This window comes from Manis pentadactyla, chromosome 10, assembly GCF_030020395.1.
Source record: "Manis pentadactyla isolate mManPen7 chromosome 10, mManPen7.hap1, whole genome shotgun sequence".
Classification (NCBI taxonomy): Eukaryota; Metazoa; Chordata; class Mammalia; order Pholidota; family Manidae; genus Manis; species Manis pentadactyla.
The window spans coordinates 112,576,923-112,593,603 of record NC_080028.1 but is presented as its reverse complement, the minus strand read 5'-3'; the positions used below and the strand labels follow the sequence as shown (position 1 = coordinate 112,593,603).

Below are 16,681 nucleotides of genomic sequence, written 5' to 3'. Positions count from 1 at the left end.
TCTTGTTTACATTTATTTGCTTTCATATATGTATTTTGTTTTACAATTGTCTGTTTTAATCAGCTTTTCTGGTTAACTGAGTAAATACTGGTCCTGATTGCATTAGATATGAGGGCTTATTTGAAGCCATAATTTTCCAGGAATTAGTTGTATGTAGAGAGTAGCAAATAAGACTGGGAAAGTGAACTGGGGATACAGTGTACAGGAATTTGTGTGCCTTGCTGAGTTTGACCTTCAGTGGTGAATTTTTAGGGATGTGATAATCCTCACTTGAGGAAGAATGTTCTTGACAGCTTAGGTAAGTTAAACAAGAGATCTAAGGCAATGGCAGTGAGATTGAAAGTGGGACAGATCTAATAGAATTATGTGATTTACTGGATCTAGGTAGTAAGATAGGTAGGATGAGAAATCAAAGATGGTGATAATGCTGATAATAGCTAATGCTCATTGACTGCTTCCTATGTGCTAGTCACTGCTCTAAGTCCTTTAAGTTTATATAATTTTGGTCATCCCAACAATCACATGGAAAGATACTGTTCCCAGGCCCCCATGGTCTCAGCTGCACGATTTCAAACCCCCAAAATTCTGAAAATGACTAAATTGTACGTGTGGTGTAGACCCATTTGGCAACAAACCGTGACCTGAACTGATGTGAGGCTTTTGATAGTGTTTGTTTATCCCACTTAGCTAAAAAAATTTTTTTTACAAAAATATTAATGTATTTAGTTATGGAGTGCTGCTGCAGATTTAGTTGGGAATCTTATATAACCCACAATATTATCTTTTTAAAATATGGAAAATTTTGAATTTTAGGTTTGAATGAGTGATGGTAGGCTTGTATTATAATTCTTATTTTATAGATGAGGAAACTGAGTCATAGAATTCACACACAGTTAAGTGGCAGAGCTAGAATTTGAACCTAGACAGTCTAACTTTTCAACTCTGCACATAAGACACTATACTATTTTGCCTCCCTTTCAAAAGCCTTTGTAATGGGAGAAGTGATGCCATTAAACTTATGAAGGGCTCTAAAGAGCAAAGATTGGAGGAAACAGAGGGGAGAATGTAGTGGAATGTGGATTTAAATAGGCCTAATTTGTGATGCCAATGGAAAAGGGGCAGTAGGAAGCCAGGTATTAATTGGATTTGTTCGTAATGCATATACTGGATTTTATCAGCTGTTGATGAAATACAGTAAAGCTCAACAGCTAAGGTATTGACAATGTACTCAAGTTGGCTTGAAGTGAAGACAGTATGAATTGCAGTGAACAGGGTCATAGGATAATAGGTAATGACAACCATGTCATGTCTGCCATCTGGCCAATATCCATTATAAGACATCAGTGATTGTAAGATACATTGATTGTAGAAGATTTCAGCAGTATTAAAATGTGGGGGAAATGTATCTTACAATGTTCCTTAGAGTCCTGCATAATGAATAGAATTTTTGCTTCTGGGAATTGGTGGGTGTAGTAATAAATTAAGATAGTAGTACATGTAAATGATTTTAATAAGCAGATACTCATGTTCAGGAGTAGTGCATGACCAGTGATGTATAAAGTCACTACTCTGGGGAAGAATTTAGAGAAATAGGAAATACTGAAGAAAGACCCTCCAAGATTTCCTGTATTTAACAGTGGCTTTGCAAAGAGAAGAGGAGAACTTAACTACCTCTCCACATTTTGAATTTTTTTTTTAACAAATAACAATCTAAGTGCCTCAATGGCTATTAACGTAATTAATTATATGTAACATAATTGTAGAACCATTTGTCAGAAATTAAGTAGTCTTTGGCAGGATATCAGGACTAGTAACAGTTGGACTCGTAACATGATTTATATATAAAAATAATACTTTCAAAGTGAGAGAAGATTCAAGATGGCGTGAGAGGTGAGACAGGGAACTCCTCCCAAAACCACAGATAGTGTGAAAATATAGTTAATACAACTAACCGTACAACAGCAACAGGAAAGAAGACTGCAGCAGACTGCACACAGACCTCACAAACAGAGCAGGCCTCACAAAACACGGTAACGTACAAAAGCCTTGATCTGGCAGGACCCAAGGAAGAGAAACAGAGTGGGGAGGGGGTGGAACCTTGGGACTTCTGAACACCTGGCCCTGGAGATCTGCTTTGTGAGCAGAAATCTACACTGTGTGGTGCTCTGGAGGATGGGGAGCTGAGACAGGCGGAGTGCATGAGAGACAGATTCTGGCTGTTAATGGCGGACGGGATCTACACCCGGCTGCTCTGGGACAAGGGAAAGGCAGGCGGTCTGACAGGCTCCCTAGCAGCAAGAGGACTTCTGAAGGGGCAGGGTTTGCATGGAACTTGCTGTGCAGGAGAAGGGACAGGGGGACAAGATTGTCTGAGTGTGCCCTGCCCAGCAGATTGGGAACTTTGGGGAGCTTCAGGCACTCCATCCCTCTGGCTGGCTACTCAGCTCTGAGGCCCCCGACTGTGATACTCAGACTGTCGAGCCTTCCTCCTGGCCTGACAGCACCGGCTTGCAAACCGGCAGTCACTGCTCTGGTGTCAGGCCAGCCAGAGGGAGGCCCCACCTACAACAGCTAGAGATGTCAAGCACAGAGACTTACACCTGTGTTCTCAGCCCACTGGCTGTGATCCAGGAGACAGGCAGGGAAGACAGGAGTCAGGAAACAGGTCTTTCCTCACCCCAGGCACCAGCTTCATTCCTCTACAACCCCCAACCTCACTCTAGGGGCTGAGCAGCTCCAGAGACTAGAGCTTCTGGGCAATAGAGGGCACCACACAGAAATATGAAACATCAGAAGAACATGGTTCAGACCAAAATCTCACAAACACCAGAAAAAGGGCCAAATGAAACAGAAACAGAACTCACCAATCTTCCTGAAAGAGTTCAAAATAAAAATCATAAACATGCTTATGGAGATACAGAAAAATATTCAAGAACTCAGGAATGAGTTTAAGATGGAGATTCAATCATTAAGAAAGTCTATATCTGAAATGAAACATACAATAGAGGGATTTAAAAGCAGATTAGACATAGTAGAAGAGATGGTAAATGGAATAGAAATTAGAGAAGAGGAATACAAAGAAGCTGAGGCACAGAGAGAAAAAAGAATCTCTAAGAATGAAAGAATATTGAGAGAACTGTGTGACCAATCCAAATGGAACAATATTTGCATCATAGGGGTACCAGAAGAAGAAGAGAGAAAAAAGGGATAGAAAATGTCACTGAGGAGGTGATTGCTGAAAACTTCGCCAATCTGTGGAAGGAGATAGTCTCTCAAGCCATGAAGATGCACAAATCTCCCAACACAAGGGACCCAAGGAAGACAACATCAAGATATATAATAATAAAAATGGCAAAGATCAAGGATAAAGACTGACTTTTAAAAGCAGCTAGAGAGAGAAAAAAGATCCCATACAAAGAAAAACCCATCAGGCTATTATCACATTTCTCAACAGAAACCTTACAGGCCAGAAGGGAGTGGCATGATATATTTAACGCAATGAAGCAGAAGGGCCTCGAACCAATAATACTCTACCCGGCAAGGTTATCATTTAAATTTGAAGGAGGGATTAAACAATTTTCAGATAAGCAAAAGCTGAATTTACCTCCCACAAACCATCTCTACAGTACATTTTGGAGGGACTTCTATAGATGGAAGAACTAGGGGTAGACAAAGAGTACAGAATATGATTCATAACATACAAAGAATGGAGGAGGAAGAAAAAGGAGGAAAAAAAGGAGTCTTTAGGTTGTGTTTGTAATAGCATACTGAGTTAAATTGGACTGTTAGATAGGAAGGGAATTACCCTTGAATCTTTGATAGCCACAAATCTTTAAGCCTGCAATGGCAATAAGTACATACCTATCGATAATCACCCTAAATGTAAATGGACTGAATGTAACAATCAAAAGACACAAAGTCACTGAATGGATAAAAAAACAAGACCCATCTTTATGCTGCTACCATAGACTGACTTCAAACCCAAAGACATATACAGACTGAAAGTAAAGGGATGGAAAAAGATATTTCATGCAACTAATACAGAGAAAAAAGCAGGAGTTGTAGTACTTGTATCAGACAAAATAGACTTCAAAACAAAGAAAGTAAGAGACAAAGAAGGACATTACATAATGATAAAGGGGTCGGTCCAACAAGAAGATATAACTATTGTAAATATCTATGCACTCAACCCAGGATCACCTACATATGTGAAACAAATACTAACAGAATTAATGGGGGAAGTAGAATGCAAAGCATTCATTTGGGGAGACTTGAACATACCACTTACTCTAAAGGACAGATCAACCAGACAGAAAATAAATAGACAGAGGCACTGAACAACGTATTAGAACAGATGGACCTAACAGACATCCACAGAACACTCCATCCAAAAGCAACAGGATACACATTCTTCTCTGTGCATGTGGAACATTTTCAAGAATAGATCATATACTAGGCCACAAAAAGAGCCTCAGTAAATTCAAAGAGATTGAAATTGTACCAACCAGCTTCTCAGACCACAAAGCTATGAAACTAGAAATAAATTACTCTCCAAAGAAAATGAAAAAGCCCACAAACACACGGAGGCTTAATAACATGCTCCTAAATAATCAATGGATCAATCACTAAATAAAAACAGAGATCAAGAAATATATGGAGACAAATGACAACAATAATTCAACACTGCAAAATCTGTGGGATGCAGTGAAGGCCATGCTAAGAGGGAAATATTTTGCAATACAGGCATACTTCAGGAAAGGACAACAATCCCAAATGAACATTCTTAACTCACAATTAATGAAACTAGAAAAGGAAGAACAAGTGAGGCCCAAAGTCCATAGAAGGAGGGACATAATAATGAGTAAAGCAGGTATCAATAAAATTGAGAAGAATAAAACAATGGAAAGAAGGAAAGCAGGAGCTGGATCTTCGAAGAAATAAACAAAATAGATAAACCCCTAGCCAGACTTATCAAGAAAAAAACAGAGTCTACACACATAAACAGAATCAGAAATGAGAAAGGAAAAATCACTACAGACACCGCAGAAATACAAAGAATTATGAGAGAATTCTATGAAAAATTATATGCTAACAAACTGGATAACCTAGAAGAAATGGACAACTTTCTAGAAAAATACAGCCTACCAAGACTGACCCAGGAAGAAAAAGAAAATCTGAATAGACCAATTACCAGCAAATAAATTGAATTAGAATAAAAAAACTACCTAAGAACAAAACACCTGGACCAGATGGCTTCACTGCTGAATTTTATCAAACATTTAGTGAAGACCTAATACCCATCCTCCTTAAAGTTTTGCAAGAAGTAGAACAGGAGGGAGTACTCCTAAACTCATTCTAGGAGGCCAACATCACTCCAATACCAAAACCAGGCAAAGACACCACAAAAAAAGAAAATTACAGACCAATATGCCTGATGAACATAGATGCAAAAAATACTCAACAAAACATTAGCAAACCAAATTCAAAAATACAACAAAAAGATCATCCATCGTGATCAAGTGGAATTCATCCCAGGATGCAGGGATGGTACAACATTCGAAAATCCATCATCATCATCCACTACATCAACAAAAAAGAAGGACAAAAACCACATGATCATCTCCATAGATGCTGAAAAAGCATTCAACAAAGTTCAACATCCATTCATGATAAAAAGTCTCAACAAAATGGGTATAGAGGGCAAGTACCTCAACATAATAAAGGCCATATATGACATACCCACAGCCAACATTATACTTAACAGTGAGAAGCAGGACGCTTTTCCTTTAAGATTGGGAGCAAGACAAGGATGCCCACTCTCCCCACTTTTATTCAACATAGTACTGGAGGTCCTAGCCATGGCAATCAGACAACACAAAGAAATAAAAAGCATCCATATTGGTAAGGAAGAAGTCAAACTGTCCCTGTTTGCAGATGACCTGATATTGTACATAAAAAACCCTAAAGAAACCACTTCACAACTACTAGATCTAATATCTGAATTCAGTTAAGTTATGGGATACAAAATTAATACACAGAAATGTGTTGCATTTCTATACACTAATGGTGAACTAGCAGAAAGAGAAATCAGGAAAACAATTCCATTCACAATTGCATCCAGAAGAATATAATATCTTGGAATAAACCTAACCAAGGAAGTGAAAGAATTATACTTTGAAAACTACAAGGCACTCATGAGAGAAATTAAAGAAGATACGAATAAATGGAAACACATCCGTGTTCATGGATAGGAAGAATTAATATTGTCAAAATGGCCATCCTGCCTAAAGCAACTACAGATTCAATGCAATTCCTATCAAAATACCAACAGCATTCTTCAATGAACTAGAGCAAATAGTTCTGAAATTCATATGGAATCACAAAAGACCCTGAATAGCCAAAGCAATCCTGAGAAGGAAGAATAAAATGGTGTCAATTATGCTCCCTGACCTCAAGCTCTACTAAAAAGCCACAGTAATCAAGACAATTTGGTACTGGCACAAAAACATACCCATAGATCAATGGAACAGACTAGAGAGCCCAGCTATAAACCCAACCATATATGGTCAATTAATATATGATAAAGGGGCTATGGACATACAATGGGGAAATGAAAGCCTTTTCAACAGCTGGTGTTGGCAAAACTGCACAGCTACATGTAAGAGAATGAAACTGGATTATTGTCTAACCCCATACACAAAAGTAAATTCGAAATGGATCAAAGATGTGAATGTAAGTCATGAAACCATAAAACTCTTAGAAAAAAACATAGGCAAAAATCTTTTGGACATAAACATGAGCAACTTCTTCATGAGCATATCTCCCCGGGCAAGGGAAACAAAAGCAATAATATGAAACTAAAAGGTTTCTGTACAGCAAAGGACACCATCAATAGAGCAGAAAGACATCCTACAGTATGGGAGAATATATTCATAAATGACATATCCGATAAGGGGTTGACATCCAAGTTATGTAAATTGCTCACGTACTTCAACAAACAAAAAGCAAATAAGCCAATTAAAAAATGGGCAGAGGAGCTGAACAGACACTTCTCCAAAGAAATTCAGATGGCCAACAGGCACATGAAAAGATGCCCCACATCACTAATCATCAGAGAAATGCAAATTAAAACCACAATGACATACCACCTCACACCAGTTAGGATGGTTGCCTTCCAAAAGACAAACAACAACAAATGTTATCGAGGATGTGGAGAAAGGGGGACCCTCCTACACTGCTGCTGGGAATGTAAGTTAGTTTAACCATTGTGGAAAGCAGTATGGAGGTTCCTCAAAAAAAACTCAAAATAGAAATACCATTTGACCCAGGAATTCCACTCCTAGGAATTACCCTAAGAATGCAGCAGCCCAGTTTGAAAAAGACATATGCACTCCTATGTTTATTGCAGCACTATTGATAATAGCCATTGAGTGGAGGGCAGAGAAGAAAGAATTAGTGAACTGAAAGATAGATAGAACAATAGAAATGATCGAATTTGATACAGAGATGAAATAGACTAAAATAGTATGAACAGAGCTTCAGGGGCATGTATCATAACGGAGAGGTAACATTTGTGCCATTGGAGTCCTGGAAGAAGAGGAGGAAGAGGGCATGGCTGGAAAAACATTTAAGGAATTGATAAACAGTAGCTAAAAACTTAACTCAAACTTGGCAAAAGATAATAGAACATTCAAGAAGCTTAGCAGATTCCAAACAGGATAAAACAACAGTTCCCCACCTGATATGTCATATGCAAATCTCTGAAAACTAAAGACAAATTAAACATCTTGAAAGCGGTGAGAAAAAAATGTAGTAATGGAGGGGGCGGAAGGGGATGGTGGTGAATGACAGCAGGTTTTTTCTTGAGAAACCATGGAGGTCAGAAGGAAGTGGCACAACATTTGGCAAGTGCTGAAAGAACAGAACTTATTTTTAAGAAAACTTCATAGGTCCTAAGTCAGAACTTTTGTTTGAATTCTTACCATTACAACTGTTTTCAACTATTTTTCATTGTGGTTTAGAACCTCAAAAATGAAATAGCAAAGTGCATTCTCACTGAAGATACATAAGATTATTTACACTTATTTTATAATTTTTGTTGCTAAGAGACTTCCAAAAGAAAAAAGCATTTCTTTTTTCTGAAGTTAATCATGTTATGATCCACTTAGCCACATTTGAAAAGTTCAGGTAGCTCAGTTTTCATAATTTCTGCCTTGTTGCTGGCTTTGAGTAATTCATCTGTATCGTCAATAAACAACTATTTCTGTGGTATTCTGGTGTCTTTATGATTATAAAAATATATTTTATTGTGGTAAGAACATACTAAATCTACTATCTTAATCATTTACAAGTATACAATTGGGAAGTATCAAGTATATTCACATTTTTGTGCACAGATCTCTGGATTTTTCATATTACAGTATTGAAACTATGCCAATTAAATGGTAATTTCTCCTCTGTCCCCACCAGCCCTTGGTAAGCACCTTTCTATTTTCTGTTTCTATGATTTTGACAACTTTATATAGTTGATATGAGTGTAATCATACAGCATTTGTCCTTTTGTGACTGGTTTATTTCACTTACCATAATGGCTTTGAGGTTCATCTGTATGACAGAATTTCCTTCTTATTTTAAGGCTGCCATGGCTCTCTGTTTTTTGAAATATTCATTTTAAGACTGCCATGGCTCTCTGTTTTTTGAAATATTCATATATTGAACACATGAAAAATTCATGTATTGGTTAAAATTACCTCTTGATACTAGTTTCCTTATTAAGAAATACCTAAATATGGACACTAAATATATTCAGCTCTTGCTGATGAAGTTGCTGTCTCCTTGTCTCTGATCACCATGTTCTTATTAGTTTCTGCTTTAGAGAAAGAATTTTAATTAAAAGATCAGATTTTTTAAATGAACCATTTATCTTTCTTCAACAGTTTCTTCTATGGATTGGTTTTCAACAAAACTCAGACTCTAAGTTTACTAATAGAGACCATTAAATTTGTCTTCTAAATTCAGTTAACATTAAATAATTCTAACCCAGACAGAATTCTGTTCCCTTATCTAATATGCCATATCCAAGTTGTAGCCAATAACTTGGTGAACAACTTTATGCATTTTGTTAAGTTTCTAATTATCACATGTACAAATAATTTTGTAAAAATCCATTTATACCACATACTGATTTTGAGGTCTAATTACTTATCCAAGACTGTTTGTTGACTCAAATCTAGATCATTATAAAGCTCAATAAACCTGGCAGTTTACCATTTTTCACTTCTACAATTTATAAAAGAATTTCTTCATTCACTGGGTAGCATCTCCTTTGTATCACTTGAGAAAATCAACCATTGTTAAGGTTCTTTTCTGCCCTTATTTTTTAAAACCCTACAGCATTTTTTAAAAGTTGTCCATCTGAAAAACAGCCCAATCTTCTGACTTCCACTTTGGGGCTCCTTTGTGAAATCTTTTTGTTTTTTCTTTCCAAGAAATCTTGAAATACAGTATTTTATAATAAAATGTATAAATAGTAAATAAATCAAACATGTATTTCTTCCTAATTAGCAGTTATATGAGCTGCTTATTATACCCTAGCTTTTTTTTTATTCTGAAGTAAATCCAGTCATCTGTTTCAGTGTATCGAGGGTCCCTCAAAGTGAATTTCTTGTCCAGATAGCCTATGTTTTGTTTCACATTAACTTAAACATTGCTTTCTAAATGTGATGATTTTGCATGATGTGATAACAGAATTTTAATTTTCTTTTTAGACATTAACTCATGTAAACTTAACACAGCCCTATAGGTTATCTATAAATTAGGCTTCAAATGTTTTAAGTTCTGAGTGTCATACAGATGTCAAGGGGCAGAGGTGGGAGCCTGACCCAATGTCTGTAGAACTGAAATGTTTATGATTTTCACCCAACCAACCTTTGAATGGTTTTTTTGAAATTATTCATGGAAGATGAGAATTACTTTCCCTGGGGTTTTACTTATTTTATTTTTTAAATATATCTTTTAAAAAATTATTTACATTTGCAAACAGTAGTTCTGGAGTACAGGAGAAATTTGTGAATTATATGTATGCACATATATATATATATATATATACATACACACACACACATATGTATATGTATGTATATAAATACACCTAAACTTTTGGCTCAGGGATTACTTCAGGCTTTGCTTCCTGTCAGCAGTTTTGGCACTTCACTCTTACTAGCTTCTCTTAACATCCTTCCTGTTTATATAAAACTTGGATTGTCTGTATTTGGCTTTGACCCAGTATTGCCTTCAGCCACCTCCCCATACAGCTCCCTCTGCTTCTTCCCCATAGAGCCACTGTGAGGTAGTCCTTTAGTCTGGGTTTATATCCTGTGAATGATTTCTGTTACCTAAGCAAAATAAAAGTGGTTTTACATAAGTATCACTACTTGTTTGGTTGAGATTCTGCCTAGCAAAATAATTACATATTCTCTTGGAGTATAGCACTTTCTTACTCTACTTAGATCTTTTTTTTCTTTTTTCCTCCTGGATTCATTCATTTATTTGCACTATCAGTGTTCTTGTTTAGTTTTATATTATATTTTTTAAAACAATGAAATAGAAAATATTGCTTCAATTCAGATATGACTTCTGTTTGTAGAAGTCCCATGAAGATCATAAAAAATGAAACATTACTTGGTACAGGGAGAAATGTTTATAACATACTATTAGGTCTAAAAAAATCAGGCTACAAAATGTTACAGTAGCCACCTTGTGTTCTGAGACACATATACAAGATAAACTTACCACAGAAGACTTGGATAACAAAGATCTGCCCCCTGCAAAAGTGCTAATACAAATCCCTCCTAATCCTACCTCTTTGAGATAATTACTGTTGACATTACTGTGCATTCTTTCATTCTCTCTTCCTGTGTGTGTGTGTCTCTCAAAGCTACATCTCCATATAGATACATATAACTAGATGGTAAAGGCCTTCTTAAAGCAAAGGATTGACATACCTGACTTCATACAACCTTTAAACTTCAGGAAAATACTGAATACTTCAAGAATTTCTGTTTTTGACAAAACTGTTTTCTTTTTAATGCAGTGACAGTATGGGAAAAAATATTTGCAACTACCTATTAGTCAGATGTATGGAATAACTTAGTTTTGGTTTCTTGTATGTCATTAATTAGTACCACCATCCATCTATCACATACGAGGCAAGAACTTGATAGTGTCTATCCTAGTTTGTCCTAGACACCTTCCTCAGTCTCGCTTCTCATATCCAACTGATCTCCCGGTATTCCCTAGGTATCTCTGGAATTCATCTACTTCCTCCGTCAAATTCAAGCTTCCAACTTGATTTTTCTATACTACTGCTGTAGCTCCTTAGCTGGTCTGCTTTCATTTTTTCTCCATTCTGCTTTATTTTCCATACTGCACGAAGTGATCCTTTTGAAACATATACCTGATCATAGCATCTTACAAAAAAAACACCCACTTTGAGGGTATTATGTGTGTTTGTGTGTATGTTTGTCTAAGAGAAATACACAGGCTGATCAATCCTTTCAGCTGCTCTCAGGAAAATAGACCAGACTCCTCCCTACCCATACGTAATTCCTGTCACAAGATTATAGTGCCTTTTGTGCTCTCTTATGTTGGAGCACACTATCCTTCCATTACCCTTTTTAACACCTACATATTTGGAGAATCCTTTCCTGATCTCACTAAATCATGTTATCCTATTACTCATTCCTGAATACCAGTTCTCTGTCAACTTTGATAAATCTTACATTTATTTGAGTGGTTAATCTCTCTTACTAGACTTTAAGCTCTTCGAGGGGAAATCCATGTTTGTTTTTCCTTACTGTTGTATTCCCATCATGAAACATAGTGCTAGATACATGCTAGACACCTATCTTAGCTTTGGCTGCTTTAGCAAAATACCATAGGTTGGATGGCTTAAACAACAGGCTTTGTTTCTCATAGTTCTGGAGACTAGCGAGTCCAACCAAGATCAAGGTGCTGGCCAATTCTGTCTGGTGAGGGCCATTTTTCTGGCTTGCGTATGGCTGCCATTTTGCTCTGTCCACTATGGCAGAGAGACAGTGATCTCTAGCGTCTTCCTCTTCTGTAAGAGCACTAGTTCCATCATGGTGCTCTGCCCTCATGTCCTCATCCAAACCTAATTTACTTCCCAAAAGCTTCACTACTAATTCCATCACATTGGAGGTTAGTGTCAGTGTGAACTTTGGGGGAACACATACTCAGTCCATAACAACACCCCATAAGTATTTGTTGAATTAATGAGCACATTAAAAATGCAAGCAAAATATGTAAATAAGTTCACAAGGAGAAAATACAAATGCCAGCAAACATAACCAAATATTTCCAACCTCATATGTAATCAGGAAATAGTTTTATACCCATCATGTTGGGAAAATTTTTAAAGGTTTATAATGTCAAGTGTCTGTTTAAGAACATGCCCGTTGGAAGGTGGTGTTAAATAAAAGTATGATCCAGCCGTACTGTGAAGTATTTTTCAGCTATTAAAAGGGAGGCATTGCATTCCATTGCATTTAAAATATCCCATTAGTTTGTGTTTTACAAAAAGAACCTCAAAAGTGACTGTATATATGTTTATGTACACACACATACTTCGTAACAAAGATACTGGAAAGATACTTGCCATACTGTTGATAGTTTTGATCTTTGAGGAGGGAAAATGGTAGTAAGAGAGGTATAAAGGGGTTCATTCTTTTTTCTTCATTTTTTTTAAACTTTGTGGGCTTTTTTTTTCCTATTATTATAACAATATTTTTATGTAATGTGTAAAAAACATACAAATAAGAGTTTTAAGTTGATTCGAGACATAAAGGGAAAAAGGACCATTATGTACATATCAGAAGTAAAATCAGGGTGCTGAAAGAGCAAGGTTTCATTTGAACCTACAGTTTCATATTGGAGCTTAAAGTGTGTTGCAGGAAGGAAGAGGAATGAGGCTGAAAAAGCAGATACAACTAGCTCACTGAGGGCCATGTATGTTTTCTGCTAGCATGGGACAAGCATTCTGAGACTTTTTTTTTTAAGTTGGAAATTGAGTCCAGTCATTTTACATAGATTATTCTAGGAGATACGCAATTAACAAAATGAAAGAGTATCATAACGTTTTCGTGTCTGGATTCCTTTGGTAGGTTTGACAAAGCCTATGGGTACTTCCTCAGGATTATGTGTTGGATGCATAAAATAAAGTACAACAAAACCCCGTTATATTGGATTTCATTTATCAAAATATTAGAAAACGCATTTATGGTATAATTAGTTATACATGTGCTTCTTTAGTAACACATTAAATAAAAAAGACTTAGTGGTTGGTCTAATTTCAAAATAATAGCATTAATGTATTTTAAGATAACTGCATTAGTTGAATGGCCATCTGAATTCTGACCCCAGGTTATCAACCATTGTTTATGGCATGACACTGGGAACATGGAGATCAGTTAGACCCGTCAGTATAAAGATAATGAAAAATCTTGGTGGAGACAGTCTGAAATGATCCAATGAAAGAATTTTCAATTATCATTAAAAATTAGTATTTCTTGTATTAGTAAAGCAGTGTATGTACATTATACAAAATTATGAAGTACAAGCTTTGACAAAAACATGCTGTATGGTAGTTTTTTAAAACTTAATATGTATACTCTCCTTGGTTTTTATTGCTGCTCATACATGGGAGCTTTCCTCATTGGCTATGCATTTAGTCTTATTTCAATGATAGCAGCATTGTTTAACTGTCTTGCCTTTGATTTTACAGGTTTTTGATTGGTCAGGGAGCACATGTAGGAGCTGTCAACAGTGAAGGAGACACACCTTTAGATATTGCTGAGGAGGAAGCAATGGAAGAACTACTTCAAAATGAAGTTAATCGGCAAGGTAATGTAAAAAGAAATCTAAATGGAAAAAAATGTTAAGACTGTTTTAGAAAGAATATGATACTTGACTTTTTCAATAAAGTAATGATTAAATGAATCAACATACCTAACAATATGTGTGGTATATTTGAAAAAATGTATGATTCTCCACACTACATCTTTTTAATGCCTTTAAAGTTGAAAGAAATGACATAAATGGTAGGATCAAGCATAAAATTAATTTGGAGAGAAATAAAACAGGCAAAGGAGATAAGTAGTCTCTCAGGGTGATTGAGACAAACTTCAAATTTAAGTAGAGTGGTCAAGAAATCCAAGAACATTCCAGACAGAGGGATCAGCAAGACAAGGGTGAGAAGGTTCCTGGTGTGTTCAAAGAAACAGCAAGTAAGTAGCCTAGTATGACTAGAGTAGGGATAACAAGGAGGTTGGAAGGAGATGAGGTCACAGAGGTAGCCTTGTGGGCCATTGGAAGGATTTTTGCTTTTATTCTGAGTAAAACAGGGAGTCAGTGGAGGGATTGAGGTAGAAGAGTGACATGCTTTGACTTACTTTAGAAAGGGTCTCTGTGCCTGTTGAGTTGAGAGTAAATTACAGGAAGGAAAGGGCAGAAGTAGAGTGGGAGTAGACAAAGTGGTAAGAAGGGGGTGTATTTTAGGTATATTTTGAAGGTTTGACCAAGAAGATGATTGAGTGATTAAATGTAGAGTGTACAAGAAGGCAGGAAGGATCTAAGATTTTTGGTTTGAGCAACTGGATGGATGAAGTTTCTATTTGCAATGTGATTGTGAGAAAAGTAATGTTGTAGGGAAAGTTCAGGGGTTTGTTTTCAGACATGTTAAGATTGTTTTTTCGCCTGTTAGATATCCAAGCAGTTGAATATGTGATTATAGAGAGGTACAGGCTGGAGCTATAAATTTGGGAGATGTCAGTTCATAGATGAGGACTGACTGCTTGCAGGTAGTGTTTCTTTTAGGAGTGAGGAGTGTCCTAAAACTGATTGTGGTAATGGTTTCACAATTCCTCAAATTTAAAACCACTGATTTGTATACTTTAAATGGTATATGATGTATATCTCAATAAAGCTGTTACTAAAAAGTATATTTAAATATAGTGCAGTAATTCCTCTTCTGGGTATAAACCCAAAGAATTGAGGGAAGGTTTCAAAAAGATACTTGTACACTCATGTTTACAGTGGCTTATTCATATAACTAAAAGATGGAGGTAAATCAAGTGTCCAATAATGATGACTGGATAAACAAAATGCGGTATATACATATAATGAAATATTATTCAGAATTAAGAAAGAAATTCTGGCACTTGCTACAGCATGGATGAACCTTGAAGACATACTAAGTGAAATAAACCTGTTAGGAAAAGACAATGTATGATTCCACTTATATGAGATACCCTCAAGTAGTCAAATTTATGGGGACAGAAAGTGGAATGAAGTTTATATAAAGGAGATGGGTGGAGGTGGGAATGGGGATTTGTTGTTTAATGGGTATAGCATTTTAGTTTTGCAAGATGGAAAAGTCTGGAGATAGGATGCACAACAATAGAAATGTAGTTAACACTATTGAACTTCATACTTTAAAATGATTATTAAGATGGACTACAATTAAAAATCAAAATATTTGTAAATAAAGTTAGTGTATGATTTTCACTATGTTGCATTATGTATAGGCAGTGATTAAATGAGTATTATCAGGAGAGAACTGTGTTTTACTAAGTTTAAAAGGTAAGGGAAATGTATAGGATACTGTTTTAGAGGGTTGACCACTGCTGAAGTGTGGTTCATCAGGAAACCGAAGCAAAGGAGTAGAAACTAAGTCAATCACTTGAAAAGAGATTATATTCTTTGGGATTAAGAAAATTCATAATGACTACTTGATTGTTTAAAAAAAAATTTAGGCACTAAGACTGAGAAAATATTTAAATGCCTAAATAAGATTGAGGCATTGTAACAAGTAGTTGAAGGTTCCTGGAGAAACAGCTCACACATTAGAAAAATAGTCATAAACTGGGGCTTATATGAGTACACAGAAGAGCTTTTAACAGCTATGTTATAGGCAGGCATTTTGGAGTAATGGGATCTTCAAAACCTGGGGAAATTGGAAGAACAGGTAACAAAGCATCCCACCGTAGAAAGAAGAGTACTTTATCTTCCCATCTTGCCCTGATGAGTGCCCAGTTAGGAACTGTTTCCTGTTAAACAGTAGTTAACGTAAGTCTTTCTATAACTATTATTAGTTAGTAATCATTGCGAACTAGTAATGGCATAGAGATGTACTAAAAATTTCTTGTCTTTGTTTTCCTTGCATATAAAGGGAAGTGTTAGCAAGACTGATTTTAATTGTAACAATTCATTCAATATTGATTAATATGCCAAGTATTAAAACTTGTGCTGAGTATTAAAAAATAATATGAAAAAAGAATACAGCAGTCTTTGTTCTTAAGGGTTTCAAAAATGGCAAATATAAAAACTACTTCACAATGCAATATACTACGTGCTAAAATACAGATAGGAACAGAATGTTGGGGGAGAACAGAAAAGGCTATGACTAATGGTTTGCAATAGTCAGGAAAGGTTTCAAAGCGATGCCATTTGAGAGGGAGTGTGCTTGGCAGAGAAAGAAGGTGGTGGACAGAACAGGCACATCAGGCAGGAGGAGTATCACCCTGTGCAAAGAAAAGGAATTGGAGACCTAGCATATGTGGATAATTCATTAGAATTGGAGTGGAGATAGAAAGTCAGGATGGAA

At 36.2% G+C, this 16,681-nt stretch overlaps 1 protein-coding gene across 7 annotated transcripts in view; it reads left to right on the top strand.

Annotated features, from left to right (window-relative positions):
• The window catches only part of PPP1R12A (protein phosphatase 1 regulatory subunit 12A), a 133,506-nt gene that overhangs the window by 46,717 nt on the left and 70,108 nt on the right, over positions 1–16,681 (top strand). For all 7 annotated transcript variants that reach the window (XM_036912325.2, XM_036912322.2, XM_036912323.2 and 4 more), the window contains exon 3: positions 13,802–13,920. In XM_036912325.2, coding sequence (XP_036768220.2) covers positions 13,802–13,920 — 119 coding nt within the window. The remainder of the gene's footprint in view (positions 1–13,801; positions 13,921–16,681) is intronic.